We start from the raw sequence: 18,858 nt of genomic DNA, 5'->3' as shown, positions 1-18,858 counted from the left end.
TACTTTTATAAAGGTGCTGTGTGTGTGTGTGTGTGTGTGTGTGTGTGTGTGTGTGTGTGTGTGTGTCCCTCAGGTGTTTAGTATGTTTCTGGAGACTCTGTTGGACTTTATCTTGGTGCATAGAGAAGACCTGCAGGACTGGCTGTTTGTCCTGCTCACCCAGCTACTGAAGAAGATGGGAGCTGACCTGCTGGGGTCTGTCCAGGCCAAGGTCCAGAAGGCTCTGGACATCACCAGGTATGGACCTCTACATCCCCCCTCCGATAACATCTCTAAACATTTTCACGCAATGCCGACCCAAACCAAACTGTGCTTTGCTTGGATATTGTCTTTTTACACACCTTTTAAACATTGTTCAAGCATTTGAGGGTTTCTCATGAAACCAGTTTTAAAATGTCTATAGCAAAATGAGTTACAAAACCATGGTCAACTATCATTCTGAGGACTAAGATGTCTAGTTTTTGGGAAAGTGTCTCATTTTAAATACATTTTACATTTTCGCCTGAATTTTGTACATTTTCACACCAAATTCAGATTCTCAGGTCATTTTATGAAAAACATCATTTAGAAAACCAAACTTGTTTGAATAAAACACAAAATACTGTGTTTTGCTGTAGTTTGTCCATAAATCATAAAATGTTTATATTTACATTCAACTATAATACAGTTGAAGTGGGAAGTTTACATACACAGGTTGGAGTCATTAAAACTCGTTTTTCAACCACCACTCCGCACATTTCTTGTTAACAAACTGTAGTTTTGGCAAGTCGGTTAGGACATCTACTTTGTGCATGACACAAGTAATTTTTCCAACAATTGTTTACAGACATATTATTTCACTTATAATTCACTGTATCACAATTCCAGTGGGTCAGAAGTTTACATACACTAAGTTGACTGTGCCTTTAAACAGCTTGGAAAATTCCAGAAAATTATGTCATGGCTTTAGAAGCTTCTGCTAGGCTAATTGACATCATTTGAATCAATTGGAGGTGTACCTGTGGATGTATTTCATGGCCTACCTTCAAACTCAGTGCCTCTTTGCTTGTCATCATGGGAAAATCAAAATAATTCAGCCAAGACCGCAGAAAAAATTTGTAGACCTCCACAAGTCTGGTTCATCCTTGGGTGCAACTTCCAAATGCCTGAAGGTACCATGATCATCTGTACAAACAATAGTACGCAAGTATAAACACCATGGGACCACGCAGCCGTCATACCGCTCAGGAAGGAGACGCATTCTTTCTCCTAGAGATGAACGTACTTTGGTGAGAAAAGTGCAAATCAATCCCAGAACAACAGCAAAGGACCTTGTGAAGATGCTGGAGGAAACGGTGCAAAAGTATCTATATCCATAGTAAATGAGTCCTATATTGACATAACCTGAAAGGCAGCTCAGCAAGGAAGACTACGGTTTGCAACTGCACATGGGGACAAAGATCGTACTTTTTGGAGAAATGTCCTCTGATCTGACGAAACAAAAATAGAACTGTTTGGCCATAATGACCATCGTTATGTTTGCAGGAAAAAGGGGAGGCTTGCATGCTGAAGAACACCATCCAAACCGTGAAGCACGGGGGTGGCAGCATCATGTTGTGGGGGTCCTTTGCTGCAGGAGGGACTGGTGCACTTCACAAAATAGATGGCGTCATGAGGAGGTCGACCGATTATGATTTTTCAACGCCGATACCAATTATTGGAGGACCAAAAAAAGCCGATACCAATTAATCAGCTGATTTTTATATATTTGTAATGAAGACAATTACAACAATACTGAATTAACACTTTTTAAAATTTATTTTTATTGTTTTGGAATTTCACCCCTTTTTCTCCCCAATTTCGTGGTATCCAATCGTTTTTGAAGCTACTATCTTGTCTCATCGCTACAACTCCCGTACGGGCTCAGGAGAAACTAATGTTGAAAGTCATGCATCCTCCGATACACAACCCAACCAAGCCGCACTGCTTCTTAACACAGTGCGTATCCAACCCGGAAGCCAGCCGCACCAATGTGTCGGAGGAAACACTGTGCACCTGGCAACCTTGGTTAGCGTGCACTGTGCCCGGCCCGCCACAGGAGTCCCTGGTGCGCGATGAGACAAGGACATCCCTACCGGCCAAGCCCTCCCTAACCCGGACGAAGCTAGGCCAATTGTGCGTCGCTCCACGGACCTCCCGGTCGCGGCCGGTTACGACAGAGCCTGGGCGCGAACCCAGAGTCTCTGATGGCACAGCTGGCGCTGCAGTACAGCGCCCTTAACCACTGCACCACCCGGGAGGCCCTACACTTTTATTTGAACCTCATATAACACATCAAGAAAATCAATTTAGTCTCAAATAAGTAATGAAATATGTTCAATTTGGTTTAAATAATGCAAAAACACAGTGTTGGAGAAGAAAGTAAAAGTGCAATATGTGCCATGTAAAAAAGCTAACATTTTCAGTTCCTTGCTCAGAACATGAGAACATGCTGGTGATTCCTTTTAAAGTGAGTCTTCAATATTCCCAGGTAAGAAGTTTTAGGTTGTAGTTTTTATAGGAATTATAGGACTATTTCTCTCTATACCATTTGTATTTCATTAACCTTTGAATATGTTATGTTCTTATTGGCACTTTAGTATTGCCAGCCTAATCTCGGGAGTTGATAGGCTTGAAGTCATAAACAACTCAATGCTTGAGGCACATCGAAGAGCTGCTGGCAAACGCAGGAAAGTGCTGTTTGAATGAATGCTTACGAACCTGCTGCTGCCTACCATCGCTCAGTCAGACTGCTCTATTAAATATCAAATCATAGGCTTAATTATAATATAATAACACACAGAAATACAAGCCTTAGGTTATTAACATGGTCAAATCCGGAAACTATAAAAACATTTATTCTTTCGGTGAAATACGGAACCCTTCCGTTTTTCATCGAACGGGCGGCATCCATAAGTCTCAATGTTGTGTTACATTGAAGGTTGTGCAATGTTATGTCATAATTATGTAAAATTCTGGCAAATTAATTACGGTCTTTGTTAGGAAGAAATGGACTTCACACAGTTCGCAACGAGCCAGGCGACCCAAACGGCTGCATATACCCTAGACACTGCTTTCACAGAATGCAAGAGAAGTGACACAATTTCCCTAGTTAAAAGAAATTCATGTTAGCAGGCAATATGAACTAAATATGCAGTTTTAAAAACGTTTACTTGTGTATTGATTTTATGAAAGGTATTGAAGTTTATGGTTAGGTACACATTGGTGCAACGACAGTGCTTTTATCGTGAATGCACTTGTTAAATCATCACCCATTTGGCGAAGTAGGCTGTCATTCGATGATAAATTAACAGGCACCGCATTGATTATATGCAACGCAGGAGACGCTAGATAAACTAGTAATATCATCAACCATGTGTAGTTAACTAGTGATTAAGTTAAGATTGATTTGTTTTTATAAGATAAGTTTAATGCTAGCTAGCAACTTAGCTAGCAAGGAGCCAAGGTAACAGGTGGTCAGCCTGCCACAGAGTCTCCTCGTGGAGTGCAATGTAATTGGCCACAATCGGCCATTCCGATTAATCAGTCGACCTCTACTCAAGACATCAGTCAGGAAGTTAAAGTTTGGTCGCAAATGGGTCTTCCAAATGGACAATGACCCCAAGCATACTTCCAAAGTTGTGGCAAAATGGCTTAAGGACAACAAAGTCAAGGTATTGGAGTGGCCATCACAAAGCCCTGACCTCAATCCCATAGAAGATTTGTAGGTAGAACTGAAAAAGCGTGTGCGAGCAAGGATCCCTACAAACATGACTCAGTTATACCAGCACTGTCAGGAGGAATGGGCCAAAATTCACCCAACTTATTGTGGGAAGCCTGTGGAAGGCTACCCGAAACGTTTGACCCAAGTGAAACAATTTAAAGTCAATGCTACCGAATACTAAATGAGTGTATGTAAACTTCTGACCCGCTGGGAATGTGATGAAAGAAATAAAAGCTGAAAGAAATAATTATCTCTACTATTATTCTGACATTTCACATTGTTAAAATAAAGTGGTGACCCTAACTGACCTAAGCCAGGGAATTTTACCTAGGATTAAATGACAGGAATTGTGAAATACTGAGTTTAAATGTATTTGGCTAAGGTGTATGTAAATTTCTGACTTCAACTGTATGTATTACGTATAAACATAGGTAATGAGACATGTCCAGACACTATCACTTATTCAAGTTCTTGTAAAAACTAAAAGTTGTATTCACCCATGATGCATCACCTAGAGCAATAGTACTTAGATGAGCAAAATTAAGTAAATTAATTAGCTTACAGTATATGCCTTAAAAATGTGGTTCTTATTCTCAAACACCCCCTTTAACCCACTTGGCCTTCTCATTATGGAAATGGATAAAGAGTTTTAATTGGGAAAAAGTCCAATTGTATTGTTACATTTTTTGTATAATTTAATTTGAAATATTTTTTTTGTTCAGTGTTATGTTTGACTCACACCTTTTCATTAGGTGAGCAATGTAAAAAAAAAAAATTGAAATATTGATATTGTTTACTTTTTTGGACTTCGAAAATTGTTACGTAGTGATCATTTTGTGAAAACCCGGCACAGCCAGAAGAGGACTGGCCACCCCACATAGCCTGGTTCCTCTCTAGGTTTCTTCCTAGGTTTTGGCCTTTCTAGAGAGTTTTTCCTAGCCACCGTGCTTCTACACCTGCATTGCTTGCTGTTTGGGGTTTTAGGCTGGGTTTCTGTACAGCACTTTGAGATATCAGCTGATGTACGAAGGGCTATATAAATACATTTGATTTGATTTGATTTTGGTAAAATCGATAATATCTGATCAAAAAACATAATTATGAAATAGAGAAGTACAGATCCTAATTTTTTTGATTCAAGAGGACATTTTGTAAATGGACAGTTTGGTAAGAATTACCCAACTATGGTGGATGTGTAACCAGGCCACCTCAGTAGAGTTTGATTTCATCAAATCAAATTTATTTGTCACATACACATAGTTAGCAGATGTTAATGCAAGTGTAGCGAAATGCTTGTGCTTCTAGTTCCGACCATGCAGTAATATCTAACAAGTAATATAACCTAACAATTTCACAACAACTACCTTATACACACAAGTGTAGAGGAATTAATATGAATATGTACATAAAAATATATAAATGAGTGATGGCCGAACGGCATAGGCAAGATGGTATAGATGGTATAGAGATGGTATAGATGGCAGTAGATGATATAGAGTACAGTATATACATATGAGATGAGTAATATAGGGTATGAAAACATATAAAGCAGCATTGTTTAACCTCTCTAGGGTATGTGGGACGCTAGCGTCCCACCTGGCCAACATCCAGTGAGATTGCAGAGCGCCAAATTCAGATACAGAAATACTCATTATACAAATTCAGAAAAGATACAACTAACTTCTTGTGAATCCAACCACGGTGTCAGATTTTAAAAATGCTTTACGGCGGAAGCATACCTTACAATTATTTGAGAACATGGCTCAGCAGACAAATCATTACAAACAGTAACCAGCCAAGTAGAAGAGTTACACAAGTCAGAAATAGAGATAAAATGAATCACTTACCTTTGATGATCTTCATATGTTTGCACTCAGAAGACATTCATTTTTTCAATAAATGTTCCTTTTGTTCGATAAAGTCTCTCTTTATATCTGAAAACCTACGTTTTGTTCGCGTGTTTTCTTCAGTAATCCACAGGCACAAACGCAGTCACAACAGGCAGACAAAAATCCAAATTGTATCCGTAAAGTTCATAGAAACATGCCAAACGATGTTTATATTCAATCATCAGGTTGTTTTTAGCCGAAATAATCGATAATATTTCAACCGGACAATAACGTTGTCAATATAAAAGGTAAACAAGAAATGCACTCTCTCTGGTCGCGTGCATGAAAAAGCTCTGTGACACGGCAGGGTCCACTCATTCAGACAGCTCTTACTCCCTAATTTTTCAGAATACAAGCCTGAAACAATTTCTAAAGACTGTTGACATCTAGTGGAAGGCATGGGAACTGCAATTTAGGGCCTAATCAATGGATACTGTAATGGCATTGAATAGAAAACTACAACAACAACAAAAAATCCTTTAGAGTGTTTAGAGTGTTTTCTATCCAAATCTACTAATGATATGCATATCCTATCTTCTGGGCCTGAGTAGAAGGCAGTTTAATTTGGGCATGCTTTTCATCCAAAATTGCAAATGCTGCTCCCTACCCTAGGGAAGTTAAAGTGGCTAGTGATACATTACATCAAGATGGCAGATGCAGTAGATGGTATAGCGTACAGTATATACATATGAGATGAGTAATGTAGGGTATGAGAACATTATATTAAGTGGCATTGTTTAAAGTGGCTAGTGATCCATTTAATTACATCAAGATGCAGTAGATGGTATAGAGTACAGTATATACATATGAGATGAGTAATGTAGGGTGTGTAAACATTATATAAAGTGGCTAGTGATAAATTGATACATCAATTTTTCCATTATTAAAGTGGCTAGAGTTGAGTCAGTATGTTGACAGCAGCCACTCAATGTTAGTGATGGCTGTTTAACAGTCTGATGGCCTTGAGATAGAAGCTGTTTTTCAGTCTCTCGGTCCCCGCTTTGATGCACCTGTACACTCGCACTCGCCTTCTGGATGATAGCGGGGTGAACAGGCAGTGGCTCGGGTGGTTGTTGTCCTTGATGATCTTTCTGGCCTTCCTGTGACGTCGGGAGGGCAGGTAGTAACTTTTAGTGTTTTCTGTTTTGTTCTCCTTAGGGAGTCTTTTCCGTTTGATCACCAGTTCAACATCCTGATGAGGTTCATTGTTGACCAGACACAGACACCCAACCTCAAGGTACAGTTTGCATAGAATGTTACCTAGCTAGATGATTTTCTGTTTGTTTTAGGCATTGGCTCAGGGTCTAAGAGTTTATGATTTCAAATACCAGTAGACACAGTGCCATGGTGATATTGTCAAATATTTTAAAAGTAAACTTGCTAAATGCCTGTGTGAATCATGTATCTTAACACTCTGTGTGAATCATGTAGCATAACACTGTATGAATCATGTAGCTTAACACTCTGTGTGAATCATGTAGCTTAACACTCTGTGTGAATCATGTAGCTTAACACTCTGTATGATTCATGTAGCTTAACACTCTGTGTGAATCATGTAGCTTAACACTGTATGAATCATGTAGCTTAACACTGTATGAATCATGTAGCTTAACACTCTGTATGAATCATGTAGCTTAACACTCTGTGTGAATCATGTAGCTTAACACTGTATGAAGTATGTATCTTAACACTCTGTATGAATCATGTAGCTTAACACTCTGTGTGAATCGTGTAGCTTAACACTTTGTGTGAATCGTGTAGCTTAACACTCTGTGTGAATCGTGTATGTGTGAATCGTGTAGCTTAACACTCTGTGTGAAACGTGTAGCTTAAAACTGTATGAATCATGTAGTTTAACACTCTGTGTGAATCATGTAGATTAACAGTCTGTGTGAATCATGTAGCTAAATACTGTGTGAATCTTGAAGCTAAACCATGTGTGTATCATGCAGGTGAAGGTGGCCATTCTGAAGTACACAGAATCACTGGCAAGACAGATGGATCCGACAGACTTTGTCAACTCCAGTGAAACCCGACTGGCTGTATCTCGCATCATTACCTGGACCACAGAGCCCAAGAGCTCCGACGTCAGGAAGGTGCAGTGCCTATAGAAAGTCTACAACCACTTGAAATGTTTTCACATGTTGTTGCGTAACAAAGTGGGATTGAACTAGGTTTAATTGTAATTTTTTTGTAATTGATCTACACAAAACACTCCATAATGTCAAAGTGAAGAAAAAAAATCTACACATTTTATAAATTAATTCAAATTAAATAACTAAAATATAGTTGTTGCATAGGTATTCACCTACTTTGTCGAGGCAAGGCTAAGTTATTCAGAAGTAAACTTTGGCTTAACAAGTCACATAATAAGTTACAGTGCCTTGCGAAAGTATTCGGCCCCCTTGAACTTTGCGACCTTTTGCCACATTTCAGGCTTCAAACATAAAGATATAAAACTGTATTTTTTTGTGAAGAATCAACAACAAGTGGGACACAATCATGAAGTGGAACGACATTTATTGGATATTTCAAACTTTTTTAACAAATCAAAAACTGAAAAATTCTTGCAAAACAGCTCGAGCTCAGTGAGGTTGGATGGAGAGCATTTGTGAACAGCAGTTTTCAGTTCTTTCCACAGATTCTCGATTGGATTCAGGTCTGGACTTTGACTTGGCCATTCTAACACCTGGATATGTTTATTTTTGAACCATTCCATTGTAGATTTTGCTTTATGTTTTGGATCATTGTCTTGTTGGAAGACAAATCTCCGTCCCAGTCTCAGGTCTTTTGCAGACTCCATCAGGTTTTCTTCCAGAATGGTCCCGTATTTGGCTCCATCCATCTTCCCATCAATTTTAACCATCTTCCCTGTCCCTGCTGAAGAAAAGCAGGCCCAAACCATGATGCTGCCACCACCATGTTTGACAGTGGGGATGGTGTGTTCAGGGTGATGAGCTGTGTTGCTTTTACGCCAAACATAACGTTTTGCATTGTTGCCAAAAAGTTCAATTTTGGTTTCATCTGACCAGAGCACCTTCTTCCACATGTTTGGTGTGTCTCCCAGGTGGCTTGTGGCAAACTTTAAATGACACTTTTTATGGATATCTTTAAGAAATGGCTTTCTTCTTGCCACTCTTCCATAAAGGCCAGATTTGTGCAATATACGACTGATTATTGTCCTATGGACAGAGTCTCCCACCTCAGCTGTAGATCTCTGCAGTTCATCCAGAGTGATCATGGGCCTCTTGGCTGCATCTCTGATCAGTCTTCTCCTTGTATGAGCTGAAAGTTTAGAGGGACGGCCAGGTCTTGGTAGATTTGCAGTGGTCTGATACTCCTTCCATTTCAATATTATCGCTTGCACAGTGCTCCTTGGGATGTTTAAAGCTTGGGAAATCTTTTTGTATCCAAATCCGGCTTTAATCTTCTTCACAACAGTATCTCGGACCTGCCTGGTGTGTTCCTTGTTCTTCATGATGCTCTCTGCGCTTTTAACGGACCTCTGAGACTATCACAGTGCAGGTGCATTTATACGGAGACTTGATTACACACAGGTGGATTGTATTTATAATCATTAGTCATTTAGGTCAACATTGGATCATTCAGAGATCCTCACTGAACTTCTGGAGAGAGTTTGCTGCACTGAAAGTAAAGGGGCTGAATAATTTTGCACGCCCAATTTTTCAGTTTTTGATTTGTTAAAAAAGTTTGAAATATCCAATAAATGTCCTTCCACTTCATGATTGTGTCTCACTTGTTGTTGATTCTTCACAAAAAAATACAGTTTTATATCTTTATGTTTGAAGCCTGAAATGTGGCAAAAGGTCGCAAAGTTCAAGGGGGCCGAATACTTTCGCAAGGCACTGTATATGGATTCACTCTGTGTGAAATAATAGGGGTTGACAAGCACAAATTCAACTACAGACCAGGGAGCTTTTCGTAAGCATACAGAAGGGCATTGATTGGTAGATGGGTTACAATAACAAATTAGACATTGAATATCTCGTAAAGCATGGTCAAGTTAATAATTATGCTGTGGATGCAGTATTAAACCACCCAGACACATGGGTGGTTTAATACAGTCGTCCTCCTGAACTGGACGATTGCAGTCGTCCTCCTGAACTGAGCTGCAGGACAGGAAGGAAACATGCTTAGGGATGTCACCATGAGGCCATTGGTCATTTTAAACAGCTACAGAGTTCAATGGCTGGGATGGGATATAATTGAGGATAGATCAACAACATTATAGTGACGCCACAATGATAACCTAAATGACAGAGGGAAAGGAATAATTACAAATAAACAGAATGAAAATATTCTAAAACATGTTAATGTATGAAACAACATTAACATGTTTTGGAATATTTCCATTTGTGTTTATTTGTAATTATTAATTTCTCTTGGTCATTTAGGTCATTATTGTGGCGTCACAATAAAGTAATACACTGTTTGGCCTAAATGCAAAGCCTTATGTTTGGGGCAAATCCAGCACATCACTGAGAAACGGCCTCCATCATGTTATGGGTATGCTTGACATCGGCAAGGACTAGGGAGTTTTTTTTTAGGATAAAAAGAAACTGAATAGAGCTTAACACAGGCAAAAGTCCAGAGGAAAACCTGGTTCAGTCTGCTTTCCACCAGACACTGGGAGAGGAATTCACCTTTCAGCAGGACAATAACCAAAAACACAAAGCCAAATCTACACTGGAGTTGCTTACCAAGAAGACCGGGAATGTTCCTGAGTTGCGAAGTTACAGTTTTGACTTAAATCTACTTAGCAGTCTATGGCAAGACTTGAAAATGGCTGTCTAGCCATGCTCCCCAACACCTTGACAGAGCTTGAAGAATTCTGAAAAGAGTAATGGGCAAATATTGCACAATACAGGTGTGCAAAGCTCTTATGAGACTTACCCAGGAAGACTCACAGCTTTAATCGCTGACAAAGGTGTTTCTAACATTTATTGACTATGGGGGGGTTGAATACTTATAATTAATTTTTTTTATCAAAAAAATGAAATAACCTTTTGACTTTGACAGTACGAAGTGTTTTGTATAGATCGTTGATAGAAAATTACAGTTAAATCCATTTTAATCCCACTTTGTAACACAATAAAATGTGAAGAAATCCAAGGGGGTTGTAGACTCTATAGGCACTGTATGCCTCAGTGGAAAGTAGGACCTACTAGTTATGGCATAGTCCCAAGGGTCTGCTCAATAAATACCATCTGAATAACATGCTCTCTAGGCAGAAAACAACGATAATACTGCAATGCTAATAGTACAGCAGCTAGATTACTTCCTCAGCTTTACTTTTTTTTTTTATGATTGGTTCGCTTTGATTAAGTCTGTCATCAGTTGTTGTTAACTCTTAGCAAAACTCAGACACCCTCCTTTAGAAGAAATGCATTCAACAGTTTTTAAATGTTATCCATATTAAAATGTAGTTATGTAGCAATCGATACACAGGGATTTACGTCATTTGAATTACTACAGATTTTATGTTTGTATTTGTTTATGTTCTTATTAACTGTGTTGGCAATGAAGCCATGTTCCACCAGAAATGACCTGGTGATAAGACTCTGCTATCTCTCTGTTCTGTGGCAGGACATGTGTTCACTCTTGGGTTGTTTGTTTTTCCACCACTGCTAGTTCCAATTTAAGTCCTCAACTAGTTTTTAACACAGGACGTACCTTACACTGTAGGGTATTAAAAACAGCTAGCCTAAAAATAATCTTTAAAGGAATGGGAAATAAATATTATTTTCCTGCTTTGAAATTGTTTTATAATAGAAACAAACTTTATATACCCCACTTGCATCCCACAGGAGGACCCTGTTAACAGCTATAACCGTGTCTATGTTTATAGTAGTGTACTACTATAAACATCTGCTTTCCTTTGTCAAAACTACAATACCCATAATTCTACCTCCCTGCCACTGTGCCCCAGACCCTTCATAACTGGGTGGTGGAGGAGCTATCAGGCAGGTCCAGTACTGCCGCCTTACTGTCCCAGCAGGCCGGGGAGGGGCAACTGGAAGAGAGGTGTAAGCAGGTAGTGCCTCATCAACCAATCTCTGTCCACCGCCAAGCACGCACCGCCTGCCGAGCTGCACAGATGCCTAGCTGCCTCAAAGAGTGTGAAATGATCTCAAGTGTGGCCTTGCCTTTTTTACCTCACCTTCACGCTCTAGCCCTTTCTACTGCTCGCTTTAACCTACAGTAGCTATGCCTTGCGAATTTGATTCTGGATAAATGGGCAGGTTTGAAAGTAAAACTGCTGTTGTTCGCCAACAGAACACTACTACAACACAACAAAGAATTTATGTCATTAGGTCTCAGGAGTATGTGAATGGATAGTTGCTTTGTTTGTTCGAAGTTCTACCGACCGATATCATCGCTGAATAACGATGTGAACACTTGAATGCTATTTTCCCTTTTGTTCTGTGCCTAACACATTGTCTGTTTTGAACCACATTAACAGCCTCTACATATGCATGCTGACATGGTCGTTTCTAGTAGAAAGAATGACTTTAATTATTTAAAATTGTTTTGTATTTATTAAGGTAATGTCTCAGTCCTTGTTATAAGCAATGTCTAACCTGCTAGAACTAACTACTTGTGAATTTAATATTTTGTTTTTAAAGCATGATGTCACTCACCACAAATGTATATTACAGCAGAAGTTGCAAAAACGTGTTTGATAATGTGATCAACTGTGATTGAGATTTTTGGACTGTTTCTCTGTACTGTTTTATTCAGTATATAACACTACAGACACAGCAGTTTCAAGGTGTACATCCAAGTCTATCCACTGGTATGGTTAGCTGACAAATTCATTTTAGTTCCTGGAGGAGCAAAGAGCTTCCCTGTAAGAATACATAACCCACTATTGACTATACGTCCCTGTTCCCCCTATCTGTCCCCCATGTAGCCCCTAACCCACTATTGACTATACGTCCCTGTTCCCCCTATCTGTCCCCCATGTAGCCCCTAACCCACTATTGACTATACATCCCTGTTCCCCCTATCTGTCCCCCATGTAGCCCCTAACCCACTATTATCTATGTCCCTGTTCCCCCTATCTGTCCCCCATGTAGCCCCTAACCCACTATTATCTATGTCCCTGTTCCCCCTATCTGTCCCCCATGTAGACCTAACCCACTATTATATATGTCCCTGTTCCCCTATCTGTCCCCCATGTAGCCCCTAACCCACTATTATCTATGTCCCTGTTCCCCCTATCTCTCCCCCATGTAGCCCCTAACCCACTATTATCTATGTCCCTGTTCCCCCTATCTGTCCCCCATGTAGCCCCTAACCCACTATTATCTATGTCCCTGTTCACCCTATCTGTCCCCCATGTAGCCCCTAACCCACTATTATCTATGTCCCTGTTCCCCTATCTGTCCCCCATGTAGCCCCTAACCCACTATTATCTATGTCCCTGTTCCCCTCTGTCCCCCATGGAGCCCCTAACCCACTATTATCTATGTCCCTGTTCCCCTATCTGTCCCCCATGTAGCCCCTAACCCACTATTGACTATATGTCCCTGTTCCCCCTATCTGTCCCCCATGTAGCCCCTAACCCACTATTATCTATGTCCCTGTTCCCCTATCTGTCCCCCATGTAGCCCCTAACTCACTATTATCTATGTCCCTGTTCCCCTATCTGTCCCCCATGTAGCCCCTAACCCACTATTATCTATGTCCCTGTTCCCCTATCTCTCCCCATGTAGCCCCTAACCCACTATTATCTATGTCCCTGTTCCCCTATCTGTCCCCCATGTAGCCCCTAACCCACTATTATCTATGTCCCTGTTCCCCCTATCTGTCCCCCATGTAGCCCCTAACCCACTATTGACTATATGTCCCTGTTCCCCCTATCTGTCCCCCATGTAGCCCCTAACCCACTATTATCTATGTCCCTGTTCCCCTATCTGTCCCCCATGTAGCCCCTAACCCACTATTGACTATATGTCCCTGTTCCCCTATCTGTCCCCCATGTAGCCCCTAACCCACTATTATCTATGTCCCTGTTCCCCTATCTGTCCCCCATGTAGCCCCTAACCCACTATTATCTATGTCCCTGTTCCCCTATCTGTCCCCCATGTAGCCCCTAACCCACTATTATCTATGTCCCTGTTCCCCCTATCTGTCCCCCATGTAGCCCCTAACCCACTATTATCTATGTCCCTGTTCCCCCTATATGTCCCCCATGTAGCCCCTAACCCACTATTATCTATGTCCCTGTTCCCCTATCTGTCCCCATGTAGCCCCTAACCCACTATTGACTATATGTCCCTGTTCCCCCTATCTGTCCCCCATGTAGCCCCTAACCCACTATTATCTATGTCCCTGTTCCCCTATCTGTCCCCCATGTAGCCCCTAACCCACTATTGACTATATGTCCCTGTTCCCCCTATCTGTCCCCCATGTAGCCCCTAACCCACTATTATCTATGTCCCTGTTCCCCCTATCTGTCCCCCATGTAGCCCCTAACCCACTATTATCTATGTCCCTGTTCCCCCTATCTGTCCCCCATGTAGCCCCTAACCCACTATTATCTATGTCCCTGTTCCCCCTATCTCTCCCCCATGTAGCCCCTAACCCACTATTATCTATGTCCCTGTTCCCCTATCTGTCCCCCATGTAGCCCCTAACCCACTATTATCTATGTCCCTGTTCACCCTATCTGTCCCCCATGTAGCCCCTAACCCACTATTATCTATGTCACTGTTCCCCTATCTGTCCCCCATGTAGCCCCTAACCCACTATTATCTATGTCCCTGTTCCCCTCTGTCCCCCATGGAGCCCCTAACCCACTATTATCTATGTCCCTGTTCCCCTATCTGTCCCCCATGTAGCCCCTAACCCACTATTGACTATATGTCCCTGTTCCCCCTATCTGTCCCCATGTAGCCCCTAACCCACTATTATCTATGTCCCTGTTCCCCTATCTGTCCCCCATGTAGCCCCTAACTCACTATTATCTATGTCCCTGTTCCCCTATCTGTCCCCCATGTAGCCCCTAACCCACTATTATCTATGTCCCTGTTCCCCCTATCTCTCCCCCATGTAGCCCCTAACCCACTATTATCTATGTCCCTGTTCCCCCTATCTGTCCCCCATGTAGCCCCTAACCCACTATTATCTATGTCCCTGTTCCCCCTATCTGTCCCCCATGTAGCCCCTAACCCACTATTATCTATGTCCCTGTTCCCCTATCTGTCCCCCATGTAGCCCCTAACCCACTATTATCTATGTCCCTGTTCCCCTATCTGTCCCCCATGTAGCCCCTAACCCACTATTGACTATATGTCCCTGTTCCCCTATCTGTCCCCCATGTAGCCCCTAACCCACTATTATCTATGTCCCTGTTCCCCTATCTGTCCCCCATGTAGCCCCTAACCCACTATTATCTATGTCCCTGTTCCCCTATCTGTCCCCCATGTAGCCCCTAACCCACTATTATCTATGTCCCTGTTCCCCTATCTGTCCCCCATGTAGCCCCTAACCCACTATTATCTATGTCCCTGTTCCCCCTATATGTCCCCCATGTAGCCCCTAACCCACTATTATCTATGTCCCTGTTCCCCTATCTGTCCCCCATGTAGCCCCTAACCCACTATTGACTATATGTCCCTGTTCCCCTATCTGTCCCCCATGTAGCCCCTAACCCACTATTATCTATGTCCCTGTTCCCCTATCTGTCCCCCATGTAGCCCCTAACCCACTATTGACTATATGTCCCTGTTCCCCCTATCTGTCCCCCATGTAGCCCCTAACCCACTATTATCTATGTCCCTGTTCCCCCTATCTGTCCCCCATGTAGACCTAACCCACTATTATATATGTCCCTGTTCCCCTATCTGTCCCCATGTAGCCCCTAACCCACTATTATCTATGTCCCTGTTCCCCCTATCTCTCCCCCATGTAGCCCCTAACCCACTATTATCTATGTCCCTGTTCCCCCTATCTGTCCCCCATGTAGCCCCTAACCCACTATTATCTATGTCCCTGTTCCCCTATCTGTCCCCCATGTAGCCCCTAACCCACTATTATCTATGTCCCTGTTCCCCCTATCTGTCCCCCATGTAGCCCCTAACCCACTATTATCTATGTCCCTGTTCCCCTATCTGTCCCCATGTAGCCCCTAACCCACTATTGACTATATGTCCCTGTTCCCCCTATCTGTCCCCCATGTAGCCCCTAACCCACTATTATCTATGTCCCTGTTCCCCCTATCTGTCCCCATGTAGCCCCTAACTCACTATTATCTATGTCCCTGTTCCCCCTATCTGTCCCCCATGTAGCCCCTAACCCACTATTATCTATGTCCCTGTTCCCCCTATCTGTCCCCCATGTAGCCCCTAACCCACTATTATCTATGTCCCTTTTCCCCCTATCTGTCCCCCATGTAGCCCCTAACCCACTATTATCTATGTCCCTGTTCCCCTATCTGTCCCCCATGTAGCCCCTAACCCACTATAATCTATGTCCCTGTTCCCCTATCTGTCCCCCATGTAGCCCCTAACCCACTATTGACTATATGTCCCTGTTCCCCCTATCTGTCCCCCATGTAGCCCTAACCCACTATTATCTATGTCCCTGTTCCCCTATCTGTCCCCCATGTAGCCCCTAACCCACTATTGACTATATGTCCCTGTTCCCCTATCTGTCCCCCATGTAGACCTAACCCACTATTATCTATGTCCCTGTTCCCCTATCTGTCCCCCATGTAGCCCCTAACCCACTATTATCTATGTCCCTGTTCCCCCTATCTGTCCCCCATGTAGCCCCTAACCCACTATTATCTATGTCCCTGTTCCCCTATCTGTCCCCCATGTAGCCCCTAACCCACTATTATCTATGTCCCTGTTCCCCTATCTGTCCCCCATGTAGACCTAACCCACTATTATATATGTCCCTGTTCCCCCTATCTGTCCCCCATAACCCACTATTATCTATGTCCCTGTTCCCCTATCTCTCCCCCATGTAGCCCCTAACCCACTATTATCTATGTCCCTGTTCCCCTATCTGTCCCCCATGTAGCCCCTAACCCACTATTATCTATGTCCCTGTTCCCCCTATCTGTCCCCCATGTAGCCCCTAACTCACTATTATCTATGTCCCTGTTCCCCCTATCTGTCCCCCATGTAGCCCCTAATCCACTATTATCTATGTCCCTGTTCCCCCTATCTCTCCCCCATGTAGCCCCTAACCCACTATTATCTATGTCCCTGTTCCCCTATCTCTCCCCCATGTAGCCCCTAACCCACTATTATCTATGTCCCTGTTCCCCTATCTGTCCCCCATGTAGCCCCTAACCCACTATTATCTATGTCCCTGTTCCCCTATCTGTCCCCCATGTAGCCCCTAACCCACTATTATCTATGTCCCTGTTCCCCTATCTCTCCCCCATGTAGCCCCTAACCCACTATTGACTATATGTCCCTGTTCCCCCTATCTGTCCCCCATGTAGCCCCTAGCCCACTATTATCTATGTCCCTGTTCCCCTATCTGTCCCCCATGTAGCCCCTAACCCACTATTGACTATATGTCCCTGTTCCCCCTATCTGTCCCCCATGTAGACCTAACCCACTATTATATATGTCCCTGTTCCCCTATCTGTCCCCCATGTAGCCCCTAACCCACTATTATCTATGTCCCTGTTCCCCTATCTGTCCCCCATGTAGCCCCTAACCCACTATTATCTATGTCCCTGTTCCCCTATCTGTCCCCCATGTAGCCCCTAACCCACTATTATCTATGTCCCTGTTCCCCCTATCTGTCCCCCATGTAGACCTAACCCACTATTATATATGTCCCTGTTCCCCCTATCTGTCCCCCATGTAGCCCCTAACCCACTATTATCTATGTCCCTGTTCCCCCTATCTCTCCCCCATGTAGCCCCTAACCCACTATTATCTATGTCCCTGTTCCCCCCTATCTGTCCCCCATGTAGCCCCTAACCCACTATTATCTATGTCCCTGTTCCCCTATCTGTCCCCCATGTAGACCTAACCCACTATTATCTATGTCCCTGTTCCCCCTATCTGTCCCCCATGTAGCCCCTAACCCACTATTATCTATGTCCCTGTTCCCCCTATCTGTCCCCCATGTAGCCCCTAACCCACTATTATCTATGTCCCTGTTCCCCTATCTCTCCCCCATGTAGCCCCTAACCCACTATTATCTATGTCCCTGTTCCCCCTATCTGTCCCCCATGTAGCCCCTAACCCACTATTATCTATGTCCCTGTTCCCCCTATCTGTCCCCATGTAGACCTAACCCACTATTATATATGTCCCTGTTCCCCCTATCTGTCCCCCATGTAGCCCCTAACCCACTATTATCTATGTCCCTGTTCCCCTATCTCTCCCCCATGTAGCCCCTAACCCACTATTATCTATGTCCCTGTTCCCCCTATCTGTCCCCCATGTAGCCCCTAACCCACTATTATCTATGTCCCTGTTCCCCCTATCTGTCCCCCATGTAGACCTAACCCACTATTATATATGTCCCTGTTCCCCTATCTGTCCCCCATGTAGCCCCTAACCCACTATTATCTATGTCCCTGTTCCCCCTATCTCTCCCCCATGTAGCCCCTAACCCACTATTATCTATGTCCCTGTTCCCCCCCCATCTGTCCCCATGTAGCCCCTAACCCACTATTATCTATGTCCCTGTTCCCCTATCTGTCCCCCATGTAGCCCCTAACCCACTATTATCTATGTCCCTGTTCCCCCTATCTGTCCCCCATGTAGCCCCTAACCCACTATTATCTATGTCCCTGTTCCCCCTATCTGTCCCCATGTAGACCTAACCCACTATTATCTATGTCCCTGTTCCCCCTATCTGTCCCCCATGTAGCCCCTAACCCACTATTATCTATGTCCCTGTTCCCCCTATCTGTCCCCCATGTAGCCCCTAACCCACTATTATCTATGTCCCTGTTCCCCCTATCTGTCCCCCATGTAGCCCCTAACCCACTATTGACTATATGTCCCTGTTCCCCTATCTGTCCCCCATGTAGCCCCTAACCCACTATTATCTATGTCCCTGTTCCCCTATCTGTCCCCCATGTAGCCCCTAACTCACTATTATCTATGTCCCTGTTCCCCCTATCTGTCCCCATGTAGCCCCTAACCCACTATTATCTATGTCCCTGTTCCCCCTATCTCTCCCCCATGTAGCCCCTAACCCACTATTATCTATGTCCCT

General features: G+C 43.2%; 1 protein-coding gene across 1 annotated transcript in view; it reads left to right on the top strand.

The window, feature by feature from the left end:
- Positions 1-18,858, top strand: part of LOC115129841 (CLIP-associating protein 1-like) — a 140,027-nt gene that overhangs the window by 106,049 nt on the left and 15,120 nt on the right. The window contains exons 29-32 of the mRNA XM_029660647.2: positions 74-237; positions 6,790-6,868; positions 7,584-7,727; positions 11,582-11,686. Coding sequence (XP_029516507.1) covers positions 74-237; positions 6,790-6,868; positions 7,584-7,727; positions 11,582-11,686 — 492 coding nt within the window. The remainder of the gene's footprint in view (positions 1-73; positions 238-6,789; positions 6,869-7,583; positions 7,728-11,581; positions 11,687-18,858) is intronic.

This window comes from Oncorhynchus nerka, linkage group LG1 (genome assembly GCF_034236695.1).
Source record: "Oncorhynchus nerka isolate Pitt River linkage group LG1, Oner_Uvic_2.0, whole genome shotgun sequence".
NCBI lineage: Eukaryota > Metazoa > Chordata > Actinopteri > Salmoniformes > Salmonidae > Oncorhynchus > Oncorhynchus nerka.
This window is presented reverse-complemented; position numbering and strand designations above follow the sequence as displayed.